Source organism: Dermacentor albipictus, chromosome 3 (genome assembly GCF_038994185.2).
Source record: "Dermacentor albipictus isolate Rhodes 1998 colony chromosome 3, USDA_Dalb.pri_finalv2, whole genome shotgun sequence".
NCBI lineage: Eukaryota > Metazoa > Arthropoda > Arachnida > Ixodida > Ixodidae > Dermacentor > Dermacentor albipictus.
Genome location: NC_091823.1, coordinates 28,971,074 through 28,986,586, shown reverse-complemented (window position 1 = coordinate 28,986,586; position 15,513 = coordinate 28,971,074). Strand labels below are relative to the sequence as shown.

General features: G+C 46.3%; 1 protein-coding gene across 13 annotated transcripts in view; it reads right to left on the bottom strand.

Moving 5' to 3' along the window:
• The window catches only part of LOC135921671 (cell adhesion molecule Dscam1-like), a 439,711-nt gene that overhangs the window by 287,407 nt on the left and 136,791 nt on the right, over positions 1–15,513 (bottom strand). For 7 of the 13 annotated variants that reach the window (XM_070535316.1, XM_070535327.1, XM_065455967.1 and 4 more), the window contains one exon: positions 13,740–13,951. The exons of 2 other annotated variants lie outside the window; for them this stretch is intronic. In XM_070535316.1, the coding sequence (XP_070391417.1) occupies positions 13,740–13,815 (76 nt within the window). In that variant the 5' untranslated portion in view covers positions 13,816–13,951. The remainder of the gene's footprint in view (positions 1–13,739; positions 13,952–15,513) is intronic. 4 more of the 13 variants (XM_070535317.1, XM_070535322.1, XM_070535324.1 and 1 more) reach the window with 1 other exon arrangement.

The following is a 15,513-nucleotide window of genomic DNA, read 5'->3' as shown; positions in this document are numbered from 1 at the left end:
ACCCATTCCGCGAAGCGCAGATCCGGAACACAAACGAGGCAGGCGCCTGGACCGGGCGACCGCATTCGTCAAGCGCATGGACAAGGAAGCGGATGACGTTGCGTTCGTGGACGCCGCCGCCAACCGCTGCAACCGCGCCTTCACCGCGGTCGCGGTCTCGTCCTCGCAGTGGGCCCTAAACGCCAACGCGGTACTCACACGTAACCATGAGGTGGCAGAGCAAGTGACCATACCCTGGCAATGCTCGACGACAAGCAATAGGTGATATTCAGCGAATCGAGGCCGGCCATCAAAGCGTTCGAGAGAGGAGTCGTCTCGGACCAGGCATCATGCGTCCTCCGCGGCGTTGATCCCAGCACCCTCAAGCCCCACACCGTCGTCTGGTTTAACGCCCACCTGGGTCGGAACCCGGGTGCCCCGCGCAACTTCAACAAGACACTCCATGACGCTGCGCGCGCACTTGCCGACTGCGCCGTCAACCCCGGGCAACCATGTCTCAGCGAGATGGAGACGAACAGGGACGCCCCAGTAGCGTACAACGAAATCACTAAACGCTTTTACCTGGGACGACGTCTCTTTCCGCTCCCGCACCCCAAACTAACCAGGCCGCAGGCTCTAACGCTACGCTTGTTACAGGCACATGCCTATCCCAACCCCGCCACGTTACACATCATCAACCCGGACGTCTACCCCGACGACGCGTGGCCCTCGTACGGCAACACGGCGACACTCGCACCCTACGAAGCCCGCTGCTCCAAGACCAGCGATGGGCCGCCCAGCAGGTCCGCGCAGCAGCCGCCAGGTACTGCCTGTCGGTGCCTGCGTAGGAAACGCCCACTGCGCCCTGACGCGCGTCCTGCAGGACCTTTAATAAAGTTTATCCAATCCAATCCAATCGGAGCCAGCTATGGGAGAAGACGACGACGAAGGCGTGAGTGATGTATCGAGGAAAATAATTTGAGACCAAAATCACCGCACCGACTGGCAGCGGGCCAGTGCTGTCAGTGCCTTCGCAGAGGGAGGGGCAGTATACGGGAACGTTGCCGTGATGAGCGGCATTGGAGCCAGCTATGGAAGAAGACGACGACATAGGCGTGAGCAGTGACACGAGCGCGTTCGCGCGGTTGCGTTGAGTAACGGTGACGCTCAACCCAGGAACGGGCACATAATATAAGTGTTCAAACACACATTAAAGCAGACACCGACCAAGCTGAGGACATTATTAAAAACGTGACGTTTCATTCCCCACATGACAGCCTTGTGCGCAATCTTTGAACAAGACTTGGTGAAAATACGTTGGGGGGCTAGTTGGTTTGAATCCGTGATAGAAAGCGTAAGTGTGACTGGTCGAAGGTGATGAAACATACACAGAGAGAGCGCTTATAACATGGTGTAATGCCTGATGTACTAGAAATGAACTTGATTAAAACATGTTGGTGGGCTAGTTGGTTTGAATCCATGATGGAATGCCTAAAGGCGACTGATCAAGGACGTAGGAATAAACAGATACACAGAGACTGCGCTGTCTCTGTGTACCTGTTTCTTTTTACGTCTTCGTTCGGTCGTGCTTACGCATTCTATCATGAACAAGACCCCCGTGTGGGGTCGAAACGCCAAGTTTTTAATAATTTGTTGGCTTTGCTCGATTCCTCCTCTGCTTTCTTTATTATAATTTCCAACCAGACTCTATTTCGGTAGAATTTCGACTTCCGCACTTTTTTCCCCCTAATCTCAACTACGAACGCCGAACACACGCTCTTGCTCTCAAATATACCGGGTGTTCAGAGTTAAGTTCGATGGTTTTGTTAAAGTAAGGCTCTGGGAAGCACGCGAGGACCACCTGTGCAAATGAGTTATGTGGCCAGGGGGACACAAAGTGAGATGACAATTATCGCGGTCAGCAGCCCAATTATTATAGTCTGCGCATTATAGTCTGCACGGCTGCTGCGCCATAAAAATCCTAAATCATCATCACCAATTACCTAAAATTGAATAATTAATTTTTATTGACTTCAGTGAGTTTATACGCTTGCATTCAAGAGTTGGAGGCCGTCGTGTTTCTACACAGTTTTCCTTGGAAGAATTCTTCTAGCATGTCTGCGCTCCGAGATATCCGACTCAAAATATTAATTGTCTTTCGCATGATTGCGCATGCGAGAGAGTGAGGATCGGCACAAAGCCGATACTGATGTGACGCCGCTGTTGCGTGCGGCGTTTATACCCCTGACACACGGGCACTCTAAAGTCCTTTAGGTAAGGGGACATCTCCCGTAAAGCCGTTCAAGCGCAGTGACACACGATAAAGGAGTATCTCCTTTACGGAAAAGTTCCTTTTCGGGAAAGGAGATCGCGCAACTACTTTTCGAGCGGAAAAGGAGTTACTCTGGCACGCAGCGTGCACAACTCGTCAGTAGAAGGAAACTTGCCACACAACTACGGTGCCCCATAAGTATTTTTTTACCTTGCGAAAATGTTTTAATTTTTAGCAGTAATGCGATTTGTCGAATAGTGAAAATTTACTCTAGTCATAGTCTCAAACGCTCACATCACGTCGCTAATCCCGCCATGTTGAATTCCAGCAGTGTCATTTCCTGCGTCGTGATCGGTGTGTTAGCATCGTGAAACCATCCATCGTTGCCCACGTAGGCCCACTTTCCGCGGATGGCGGCTGGTGGGAACACTGCCGATATGCGCAGTTCTGTCACGCGAGCACAATTGTGCGAATAACACATTGAATAAAACATGTTACGCCTGCATGCACGAAGGAAGGGACAACCAAAGACGTGAGAAAGGACGTCAGAAACGTGGCCAACACCAGAATAAACAGCATGCACAGCTATTCTAGTACACTGTAGCAGAGCAAAACACTGACTGTACATAGTTGCTGGACCAATTTAAATTGCTGCTATAGATAAGAGCGCAAGAACGCGATTAAACAAAATTATTATGCGCATTATAAGCCATCAACAATGAAAAAAACTGTTTTTTGGTTCTTTAGTAGCTAAATGTAATCCAAATACGCATCTTTTTAAAAAAGCTTTCTCACTTGCTGCTTTGACAAGCAGCGCTATTTTTCTTGCGGCGTTCATCTGAGGAACCACCTAAGGAAGTTAGTGCGGTGCCGTGTGTCATCGGCGCAAGTCCTTTCTGCAAAGGGTCCTTCAGAGTAGCAAAAGGGGTTTACTGGAAAGGACTTTAGTTTTGCCCGTGTGTCAGGGGTATTAGTCTGACAACGGGGCGGAGGCATAGGCAAAGATGATAACTGTTCCCCTTCCCCTCTCGGCTGCCGAAATGAAGATATGGCGGTACAGTGTGCCGTGCAGTTGTTCCTCTTGATTTCAATAGAAAACATACAATTGTTGAAAATCAGCACTCACTTTATTTGCGTAGGCCAGACAAGGACCATGCCCACTTGTCTAGCCACCATTACGCGCGCGCACTGCCCTCTGGCTTCTCCGCTCGCCCCAATATCTCGTCATGGCAGCTGCCGCCATCATTACAGGCTGCACAGTTGCGTGTTACGGCAGTCGTTCCACGTTCTTCGATTCTTTATTTCGCCAGCCGAGAGAAGAAGGGGGACAGTTATCATCTAATTGCCAATGCCTCTGCTTTGTTTTCAGACTAAACGCCATACGCAATAGCCGCGTTACATAAAGGAGGAGCTTTGCGCCGATCCTAACACTCTTGCATGCTTAATCATGCAAACGACAATTAAAATATTGAGTCGGATATCTCGAAGCATAGACGAGCTAGAAGAATTCTTCCAACTGATACTGTGTAGAAAGACGACTGCCTCTAACTTTTCAATGCAAACATACCCCCTTACTGCAGTCAACAAAAAGTTTATTATTCAGTTTGAGTTAATTGAGTTGCTGACAGCGATAATTGCCATCTCACTTTGTGTACCCCTGGCCACGTAACTTATTTACACAGGTGGTCTTCGCGGGCTTCCCAGTGCCTTATTTTAAGAAAACCATCAAGCTTAATTCTGAACACCCTGTACAATATACTGCCATCTTCATTTTTCTCTTCATCTTAGCAATGTTTCTTAGTGTGAACGTCTATATTTTATGTGTCATCATTTGTAGCGTAGTCGCCAGAATTTTCTGGGGTTTCTTTGTTGCCTTCGAAGCTTAACTCCCGTACAGGAATTATATGATTTTTCAAAGGCATCGACAAGCTGCCTTTTGGGACAGTTTGTGAAGTGTTTGCCATGTGTACGCACTCAAACGCGTTTCTATTCGTCCATCGAGTTGTCTGACAATCTGGGTTTTCTGCGACTATTTGGCCAAGATGAACAGATACTGCTTCAAGAAGCTGTCAATCGCGTCCTCTTAATGTTCTGCCAGAATTTTTTTACTAAATTTCGAAATCTGGAATCCAATATCAAATTAATTTTAAAATTTCTGGTACGATGCTGTGACGCCGTATGTCTGAAGTGAGGTAGTTCCTTCCTTCACTGCTGTAGCAAACAAGGGCTTGTATTTACGCCATCAATCTTATTCTAACCCTTCGATGCTATACGACACCTCCTTTCTCACCCCCCCCCCCCAAAAAAAAGAAAGAATAAGCCGCATTAAAACATCTAGCTGCGACATGGTGCGAAAAGAACAACAGCGATAACTCGTTGGCCCTTAATTACACCACTGATAGTTTTCCAGAAGGGGAAGACCCTCATCCACTAAAAAGTAGCACGGAGCTGAAAAAAGGAAACCTGTGCATTTTCTTCAGAAAAGCTTCGAGATTAAAAAAATGCATTAGCTCGGGGATTTATCCCGCAACCACCGCTTTTCTGCTTCAGTCGCTCTCCTTCTGCCATTTGGTTTTCCTCAGCCCCTATCTGCTTACAACTTACACTTACAAAGTTATATTCGGGCACCACAAGCTCAAACAACATTACTAAAGAAACAAAAGATCAAGAGAACAGAGTGACTACGACTATTGCACAAGGCGGTTCTAGCACAATGTATCGGAGTCACTGCGGTCAATATTACTGGGCCATTGTATATGAGGCAATGCAGCCCATTACTGCCTGGTACCACGTTAGAGTCGTTGTTGCTTTTATATACGCACCTGTTTAACATTAAGTGCGCTTTAATGGAGTAAGCGCAAGGCCTCATCCATGCGCTAGTATACGGTAACTCACCTCCAGCCTTCCACGTCCATGGCATGGCAGTAAACAGAGACTATGTTGGTAGCAATCGCGCACACGAAACCGACTGCGTAGGACAACGTATAAGTGCAGTCAGGAATGTTATGCATGCGAGACGAAACACACATGATTAGGGAAGAGTTCTGCACCTCACGTGCACCTACACTGCACAACACGCATCCAGGGCGTACATTGAAGGGAGAGAGGGAATAGAAGACGTAGCTTGAGCGCTATACGCCTAAGCGATGCAATGCGGGTGGCTGGGAATGAATAAGTACTCGACTAATGCGACCACAGATCCATCTGCATGCGAGAATTCAGTCACCGAGCTGTAATACAGCTATCGCCAAAGTAGGTTGGCACAGCAGTCGTGAGGAGCCCAGCGTTGCGAGTTCACCCAACGCCAAGGAGCGCAGGCGCTCAGCGAAGAACCTCGAAGCATTGCTTTGGGCACGAGTCTTCATGAACTACTACCACTAATAACTGGTTCTGTCGCATTCCAGCCAAGAAGTACACACGGCGCTTAAAGATCCTTTGCTAAAAGCGCATAATTCATCGAAGCAGCCGCAATAGAAAGACGGCTTCGAACTGTATCGTATACCTGTACGCTCTCGAGAATAGGTGTAAGAGGCGCGAAGAAATGAAACTAATCAATGCGTCATCACGCAGTTGATTTCAAGATTTGCCCAGCTAACAAGTACAGGAGTATGGGGTAAGAAACGAACACAACAGCAAACGCCACATAAACAACTTATTTAAGAAGAATTTCCCGCGACTCCTGGCTGGTAATCAACGGCCGCTCAGCAAACCGGATCAAAGATTTAAACGAGCCATCGAGCTTAATCACTGCTAATCTGAATAACAACGTAACGCACGCGTTCAAACGCGGGATGACTGCTTCGCTGAGCCTGGAAACTGCGCTCTTCACTTGTTGCGCACTGTGGAGCTCGCCGGAGGAGGGACCTCGTAAGCTGTAAATGATGAACAAGTCCGATATCCTCGTGCCTGCTAAAACGTTAACAAAGCTTCGCCGGAAGCGAGTCGAGGACGAACTCTTACCGAGCAAGTAAGGCATTCGTCTCTCGCAGTCGCTAAACTTTTTTATTTGGCTCCGCCTGTAGGGGCCGCTTCTTCTGTATAGAGCGCGCGCGCGCGAAATCTCAATCCGTGCGGGCCAGCAACGTTCACTTAGGCGCCTTATTTATTTAGGGACGCTCGCGGCCCGCTCCTAAACGACTCGCCCGCCATCCCAACCACCGCTGTCGCCGCTGGTCCTAATAGCGCTAAGGACGGCAGCTTCCGCCGTCAGCGTCTTTCCTCCCTCGGCCGCTCCCTCGCGCGGACGACCGCACATCTTCTCGGAGCGTCGACGCGAGTTAAAATAACAGCGTTCGCCTTTTAAGCGCTTACATGCCCTCAAGCAACAGCTCGCGACTTTGCGTAATGTCCGTCATTTCCCCCCCCTCTTCTTGTCGCTGTCTTTGCTTTTGTTTGTGGCCCCCTGCAAGGTCTTACCAAAACTTTCGTTGTTTCACCGTTTCTTCATTTTTTTTTTTCGCCTGTAGTCTTTGAGCTTGTCCAGCAGTATTCTGCCATTCTCTGACCATCCAAGTAATGTAAGGAACCGAGTTGAGGTAGTGAGGATGGAACATGATGGGAGTGGGTTAGTAAGGGCCGGGTGCTGGGAGGGTGGAATGTAGGGTGGGCGGGGGTCCCATATATGTGGCTGGTTAGCCACACTCATGCGTTCAGGCGCTATGGACGCTCGTTAATTTCGATTAGCGCCGCGCGAATTCGCCAGCAGCGACAAGCGGAGGGCGCAAACGCAGCCACCCCAGACCCCCTTCTTTTTCCTTGGCCGGGCACTCTTGCTCGCAAATGTGCGTGGTGAGCTCTCATGGTTGTCGTCCTTACGGGGAGAGGGGAGAGGGGGGAGGGGGGTGCGCGTGTGTGCGAGTGCAGAAGTGGGCTTTCCTCTTCGTCCTCTTCCTTTTGTTTTTTGATCGCGTTCGTTTTTCTACGCGAGCGAGCGGCTCCCTAGTTGGTTTTGTTGTCGTTTTCGTTCTTTACGCCTTGTTTGTTCTCCGCAGCTGTGGTCGGTAATGGAAGCGACACAGCGCAACAACTCATTTAATGCAGCGTGCGCGCGTGGCCGACGTGGGCAAGGTTGGAAGCGCCGAGTTTTCAGTGTCGAACCCTCGTGGCTGATGCGCTTTTGAAGACTTTCACCTTGACTTGCGTCGAACGAAAGCTTGTGCCATTTTGCTTTTGACTGGACCTGCTTCTGACGCCCTCTTCCATATTTGTTCTTTTTTTCCCGAACAATTCTGCGGTGACGCCCGGTGTTTTTAAGACGATGCTCAAATAGTTGCATGAACGCTACTCCAGCTTTAAAGTGAAACTAAAGCCATTACAAAACTTTCTCGAAAACTCTTGTCTGATGGAAACTGAACCGTAACATCAAGTGGGTGCTGCGTATCTCAGTTCAGCATTATGGAGAGCTTGCAGTCAACCTATTTGAGGGTATATATACGGCACCCTCATATAGGTAAACTGCAAGCTTTCTCCTAACTCCTAATGATAACGCTCTTCTAGAGTTCTCAGCTTATGTGCGAAGACAAGCTAATGTGGCTGGTGCTGGGGATGTCTGTGTGCAGTAGCAGCGCAATTCCTGAAGTAGTTTCAAACGCTGGATAACTCAGCAGACCTCATCATACTTGTTCATGGTAAACACGTGTATGCTTACAAATAAAAAAACTGTTAGAAGAAATATACGTAAATATACTTTGGAGACGTGCTTCTCGTGAAGTAATTGTCAGGCTGTTACAAGCGATTGCATGATTCCTGTACTTTTCTTTTATGAGCCAGAATTTGGCGCTCATGACATCGCACAAAATCCTATGGTGCAAATCAGTTTCAATACAAATATAATTATTTTATGCAATGTTGCAAACAATGCTGCGAAAAGTTGCAGTTTACATAATTATCTTTTCAACAGCAGATGGCCACTATGGGAATAGTAGGAAGACTATTTTAATCGTCAGTTTAAGGATGAAAAAAGCCGCTTGATTAATGCTGTTCGCTATCCAAAAATATAAGTTTTTTGTCTAAAAGGAGCGTGAGTTCATCTTTTTGCTCAACTGCAATATATATATATATATATATATATATATATATATATATATATATATATATATATATATATATATAAAATATGAGATAAACCAACTAATGTTTTGCAATGGCGACGAAACTGCAGTGTTATCACACTACAGATGTCATCTTTACAATTTTGTGAACGAAAACATTATTCCAGTGGTAGGATTGAGAAGTTATGCTGGCAGGATACGCTAAAGTTAGGAGTGCTTCCAAGAAAAAGTCCGCTTCTACAATCTACCTGTACATCAGAGTTACGTCGGTGGTCCATTCAAAAAACATTTCGATTACTTTAAGGAGTTCCCTGTGCTCTTTCGGCTTCCTTCTGAAGAAAGCCGCAGACAGCAAAAGTCAAAATTCTCGCTACAGGCAGTCTTCATTCGACATTGCGAAAACAGCATAGGGCTGACCACTGTCCAGAGAGAAACCGCTAGTCCCATTTTAATGTGATCAGGCGGGCGATGGTCTGCTGCAGACATGCTCCATTTCACTCTATCGCTGGCAACAAGATTTCTGCTTTGAAACTTGGTGATCCATCCCTACGGCGAACAAGCGATGTTAGGGGAGCGAAACATAAAGACAAAGCGTAAAGCCCCAGAAGAGAAACAGATCAAAAGTTTCCTAAACTGTGCGACGAGCTAAGCTGTAATTTCTGCTTTCGTATTTTACTGCAGTCGCCGGAAAAGCAGAGGCGTTTGTACGTCATTCTGAACAAAGAATGGAAGTATAAGAAGTCTAGAATTAAAAGAATCATGCCGCTCTTAGTGAAGTTATCTTCTAGTAGGTTATCCGGACATGGAATCGTTGTGTGTGTTGTTATCTTCTGTCCGAAGAGCTAAATGTAGTTCACATCTACCAGAATAGACGCCTTTCCTGCCCCCCTCCCCACTTGTATCTAACAGTTGCGCAGTTCTGCGTAATCATCGGTACCCCGCATTCACTAGAAGCTTTTTACCACAGAACTCTTCATGAGAGCAGAGAAGAGCAAGTGCCATACACATGATGACCTCGTACGTGTTATTAGAAGAGTGTGAATTCGCAAGTATCTACATTCGAAAAATCTGTAGCCGCTAGCCGATCGACTTCGGTAATATTATGTACAATATCACGATAAAACAACATCTGCTGTCATGAACGGTTTCAACCGCAATAACTTTTTTTTTAGTGAAGGAAGAATGGAAAGAGAAAAGTAGCAGAAGGCAGGGCGGTTAACCAGAATACCGTACGGTTAGCTAACCTACACCGGGGGAATGAGACAGGGGAAACAAAGATGACAGGGAGAGTGAGGAGGGAAGGAAAGAAGGATTCTTTTTTTTTTTCGTGAATGCACGTCAAGGATAGCAAGGCAAGTGAGAAGCACTCTTGAGTTCAGTCGCATTTCATCTACGCGTGTTAGAATAAGTGTTTGAGTAGGCAGGCGTTGAGCCCCTTCCGGTGGCAGTTGCCAGCCTGCTCCTCGCTTTCCCTTTCCTGTTACCTGTGTATATGTGTGCAAAACAAATAATAATAATAATAAATTCTCATGTCGCCGAAAGACACATTCGCCGCTAAGGGGACAGACGCAAAAAGAAAAAAAGAAGGAAGGAAAACGCATTCACGACACCTGTGCGCCTCTCTTAGGCGGCCAATAGCAAACGCCAACTAGGCGATGAAGGCAGTACTCCGGTTATTTCGCGTTTAGTTCTAAATGAAACTCGAAATGTCGTAGGAAGCATTCAGTCCACGCACTACTAAAGGATGCTGTTTAACAGGCCATTCCGCCGTTCAACCATGGTCGTGAAGTGGTTCACCGCTTGCTTGCTCTCCTGCTGCCGAAGCCAAGCCGACCAAAAGGTGCAACCTAATTCTGCATTCGCTGCATTCTGTCGCGCTGCTGGATGGATTTTATACGTTAACAACGAGCAGGCCAGCGCCTCTTGCAACGCATCAGACTACATCAGCGATGCAGATGAAGGGCCCCTGTAAATATTAAAGAGGGGTGAGCGTACGCTCCAGATCGCGTATTTGAACGCGAACGCTCCAGAAGCCCTTGTCCTGGGTTGGCGGGGCCGCGCTCTCTAGCGTATATTAGGTCCATACTCGAACTTGCCTGACCTTTGTTGAACCCGACCTTTGTTTCACGTGGTACATGTTTATGTCCTTGAGCGTATTATGTATTCAGACTCTCGGAGGAATACTTGTTCTGGGAACGTGCACGGCCGATTGCAAGTTCCCGAGAGATGAAGCGAGGCCTTAAATGGCGCTCGCTGAGTTAAAGAAAGCAAAATCTTCCACTTCAACTGTTTTACTCAATTTAAAACGAAGAAACAAGAATTAATGGATCCAATTATCTCCAGCCAGCGCGCTAGCTGTCTTCACGTATGAACCACGAATTTCAGGTCCGGCCGATGGTTGGTCCAGTGGTTCGTCTCAAACACTGTTCCCTCTACACAGCAGCCCGGTGCGCTATCCTTTCAACCACGGACTTCCCAGTGACCCAGGTAGGCGGGATAACGGTTAGATACAGACATACATAGATACATACAAACAAAGATAGAAATAAAGAAAGATAGTCTCCGGAAAGCGCCCGAAGTACCACAAAAAGTCTTAACGCAAAAAAAGAAATGTTGTGGCACCTAGGTCACCACTCAAGGTACCTAACTCTGGTCGGAGTAATAAAGGCTATCAACCTCTTTTAAAGGCGGCGTTCAGGACCCCCCTGTACTTCCCCCCCCCCAAACCCCCCCCCCAAAAAAAAGAAGGATTTCAAATTATTGTTGACGTTCCGGCTTTCCCGTGGCCTTGTTCACAATCAGACTATCATCATCATCATCATCATCATCATCATCATCATGAAGTTCACTGCTGAAGTTAAAAAATATCCAGCTACCCCTCTCCAGCATCAACCGAACATGTCTTATAAATAAATTACAGGACTATAGGCTAAACCAATATTGACTTGTAGTTTGTTAAACATTAAACATTCTTTTTATTACACTCGAAGTGCGTTCCAGTGCCTTGAAGTCCGCAGCCTGTATTCACAAACATATTCATGCGCTATAACTGTTCGTAAATGTAGATTCAAATCAATCGTATCATTGGACATAACGATGAAGACAGCCAAGCAGTAGCAGACCACATTTACGAATAAAAAGCTTTGTGGATTGGGTAGCTGTCAGTTTCTAAAGAAATGGTGTATATTGCTCGGATATTTTCATATTGTTTCTAAGCCATCCCTATTCTAACTTGTAGATATTCCACAATTGACAATTACGGACGTAGAAAACAAAGCATTCAAAAGTTAGACCGAGAGACAGAGAAAGGTTGTTTAAAAAGGCAGAGAGGTTAACCTGAGGTGGCAGCAGTGGTTAAGGGGGTAATGGGATGAATAGAGAAAGAGATGAGAGGAGCGCAAACAATGTAATGTCCGGAGCACACAATCCAGTGGTAATAGGCAGTGTCACTCACAGGTAGTGATGTAGGAAATGCAGTATGGGCATGCGTATTTCAGGGAGCCTCCAAGTAAATAGCCAGATTTTGTCACGATAGCCCGATCCGGGTAGTTGCTGACTGCAGCAACTACCTTAGAGTATGCAATGTGTGCTTGTCTCAGTTGGGGAATTTTCATGTTACTTATCTTCCGCGCATCGCATTGTTCAAGGAAGCACGGGTTGGTACCTCAACGGTTCTCGGATTAAACTACGCACCCTTCTACGCTCGTGGGAGAACTTAAGTGACAGAGGACTACGCCAGACATAGCATGGGAAATGAACTAACTACACTGCACATTTCTGCAGAATTCTTTTCACCTCGTACGTCTCATTGTGGAATTGTGTTGTAATTGGTTGCTGCGACAGTATATTGGCGAAATATTTAAAAAAAGTATATTCCGTAACAGAGGTTGGTCTAACTGCGAGTCGGCCTAGTTGAAACAGATTCATCTTAAAACTTTTTTGTGCGCAAACAAACAGGGACGAAGAATAGGGGCAACACAAGGACGAGCGCTTTCAAGCAGGTAGTTCTTCAAAAATGAAACCAGTTGTTAGAAAGCGCTCGTCCTTGTGTTGCCCATATTCTTCGTCCTTGTTTGTTTGCGCGCAAAAAGTTTTAAGAGGTTGGTCGGTGAAATATTTTTCATCAAGGAAAAGCCTCTTTCCTAAAAACGCACTAAAGAAGAAGGCGATAGGAACACATACGACAGGGCGAGCGGTTATTTTGGGCGCAATTCACAAGAAAGGAAATAAGATCCCCAAAGTGTTTCGTCTTGTCGCTTTCTTTTATTCCTTGTTTGTTGTACGCAAAATAAGGCTTTTTTCTTGATGAAAGGCATATTCCGCTTCACTTGAGGACGTTTATTGGCTACGTTTCGGCTGGAAGGATGGCCTATGTTATAAAACATCGTGAAGCATCTGCAGCAAATACTTTCAATGAAAGAGTACGATGCGAGTCACAGAGTAATGTGCTCATCGTTAAATGATATTCGTTATCTAGACAGTCAACAGCAAATTTTTGCGGGATACGGTTTCCCCTGCAAATGTGCATTCCTGCCCTGTTAAGACATGACACTTCTAATTTATTGAATCACTGTGTTGGTGGCGAAGGCTACTACGTGCTCGAACATTTAATACGTGGCTATGTGAGCCCGCACCGCCAGAATTCAGTTTCTTGTAAGGTCCTGCAACTCGTAAGCTTTTGCGGTTGACGGTAGGTGTTATTGTACGCTACGCTAAGCAAAAATACATTTTTCTAAGTACTTAGTCGTCGAGCATTAAGCTGCTGCCCTGCTATTCAGTACTTTAATGGCGGCATTTCGTGCCAAATAGACTCCGTCTAGCAGATCAGCACAGTTTTCTTGTACACTGAAATAAGGAAGTGTCATCTGGATTATAAATAATTCACTTTCTTACAGTTTCCCTATTTTAAGTTAACGCGAAAGCAGTTAGGAGCAGCAGTTGTGTGTAATCAATTGAACGTTGCAATGCTTGATTCTCGCCTACATTTGCGTTTGGAAAAAAAAAAGAACACTAACATAAGATGTGTGCTTTGTTAGTGACAGCAGGTTTTTCAGTGTTGCTAGCAAAACAAAACGTTTCATGTCAATTTAAATTTTACGTTTTCATATTGTTGTATGGCGTGCGCACACAATGAAGTGATTAAACAAAGCAAAATAATTTGAAGCAAAGTTAGAAGATATATAAGTTACCGCGCTTCTCGTACTAGGAGTAGAAATTGTGCTGCTAGCTGTAGGCAGAGCTAGCATTGTAATATGCATAAAACATTTTCATCAATATAGCAAAGAAGGTTAAGTTTAATTTACTAGTTCCGTCACACAGAAGACTGTTTACTATAGGAACTGCACCATTAGGTATTCAAGAATGGCACATTTATTGCTCGTGCTGAAAACGTTCATTACAAAACAGACTATCAAGAAACTAGAAACTGATAGACTCACCAATAAGAAACCAGACGACATAAAGAAGCTTCGAAGGTGGCGTACAGTCCTTGATGGCGAATAGTGGTGGTCCCATTCTGTCTCCTTAGCCGGCGGCTTCCTTTAGGAGACGTTACACGCAAAGCCGCATCACAACGTGGTTCGTCCGGAAACTGACAGTCAAGTCTTTTCCACCGTCACCTAAGTCCAACGACGTCAATGGAGTTAATCCACTAGAAGAACAAAAGTAGTTCACAGTTTTTATTTGAAATTGTAGCCCATTGCCGAAAAACGCGACTCAGTCGTCTTACGCGGCAAAGGAGCACGCATCTCTTTTCCGAAACACCAAGGTAGGTGGGCTGAGAATGACTGAGAACAAAATTAGTAAATGAAAGGAGCCACAGAACTGGGATAGCCTAGAAGTGCGCTTAAATAGGTGACATGTCGTCAATAAGGTGGGATACGACTTCGAGGACAACGCCGGTCGCACGCGGCTTGCAGCGCTGCCTTGGAGTTCAAACACCGCGTGCCGTGGCAGACGACCCCGAACGTCGTCTGCTTCTGAGAGGGGCTCCGGTCTCGAAACGCTCCCTCTTTCCCTCTACGACGAGGAGGCGGCGTCACGTGGTCGTTCGGAACACGCCCAGAGTGCTCCCTTGTGGCGAAAACGAGCCCCACAGCACGCGGGAGAGCACTTCCTCCCCTGTTCTCTCCCTCATAACTACCCGCCGTGCTAGCTTAGTAGCTGCGGTCTCGGCCTGCTAAGCAGGAGGTCGCGGGATCAAATCCCCGCCACGGCGGCCGCATATTAATTGGGGTGAAATGCGAAAACACCCGTGTACTTAGATTTAGGTGCACGTTAAAGGAGCCCAGGTGGTCCAAATTATCCCGGAGTCCCCCACTTCGACGTGCCTCGTAATCATATCGTGGTTTTGGCACGTAAAGCCCTATAACATTCATTTTTCCTTCATGACTCTCGGCGGAACACACTGAGACTCCTCTTGAAGATGCTAACACGCGGATTCACCATTGAGCTGCGCGCAGACGGAGGCAAGTGTTGTGAAACGTGCATGCTACGCAACAATGAAATGTAGTATTGTGCTGTTGCTGTAGCGTATTTGCACGGGACCTGCAGGGAAGGGAAGTGGTGGATGGTGAGACAGACGTGGATGTAGTGACTATGGGTGATCATCGCGGATATGTAGTCCGCTTGTGAAGAATGTCACCATTGCTCTAATTGTTTATTATGTCGTACTCAAACGTAGACGTGCTACATTGCAATCCACAGTACAATATGTTGACGCGTGCGTGTTCATTTTACCCCTTTCTTGATTACTGCGCCCAGAAACCAAAACATTCGTTTAAACGACTTTTGTTATTCACGAACAATTATCCTTCAAGTTATAACGTAACATAGTAAAGTAGACCCTGGCCAACTTATTCATGGCTGAACATGACCATTCATGTAATGCCACTCTATTTCTTCATAGACTACTTTCGCGCGTTCTACACACATTCGTTCTTGCTCAAGTAAAAAAAAAACGAAGAAAGGAGAAAAAAAGAATGTTGTGGTTTCGCTGTATTTGCACGTTGGTTTCTTGGGCTTTCCAAGAAATTTTATATGTTGGTTTCACTTCCAAATCTTGTCATGGGATAACGCTTTCGCAATCATTTTCAATGCTTTTGTTTTAGTGTGAGCAAGGTGTGAAAAATTGAGACATTGTGAAGAATCCAAACCTGGTGGTTAGCCATAATTGCATACGTACGTACGTACGTAAAATTAAATTCAAACAAG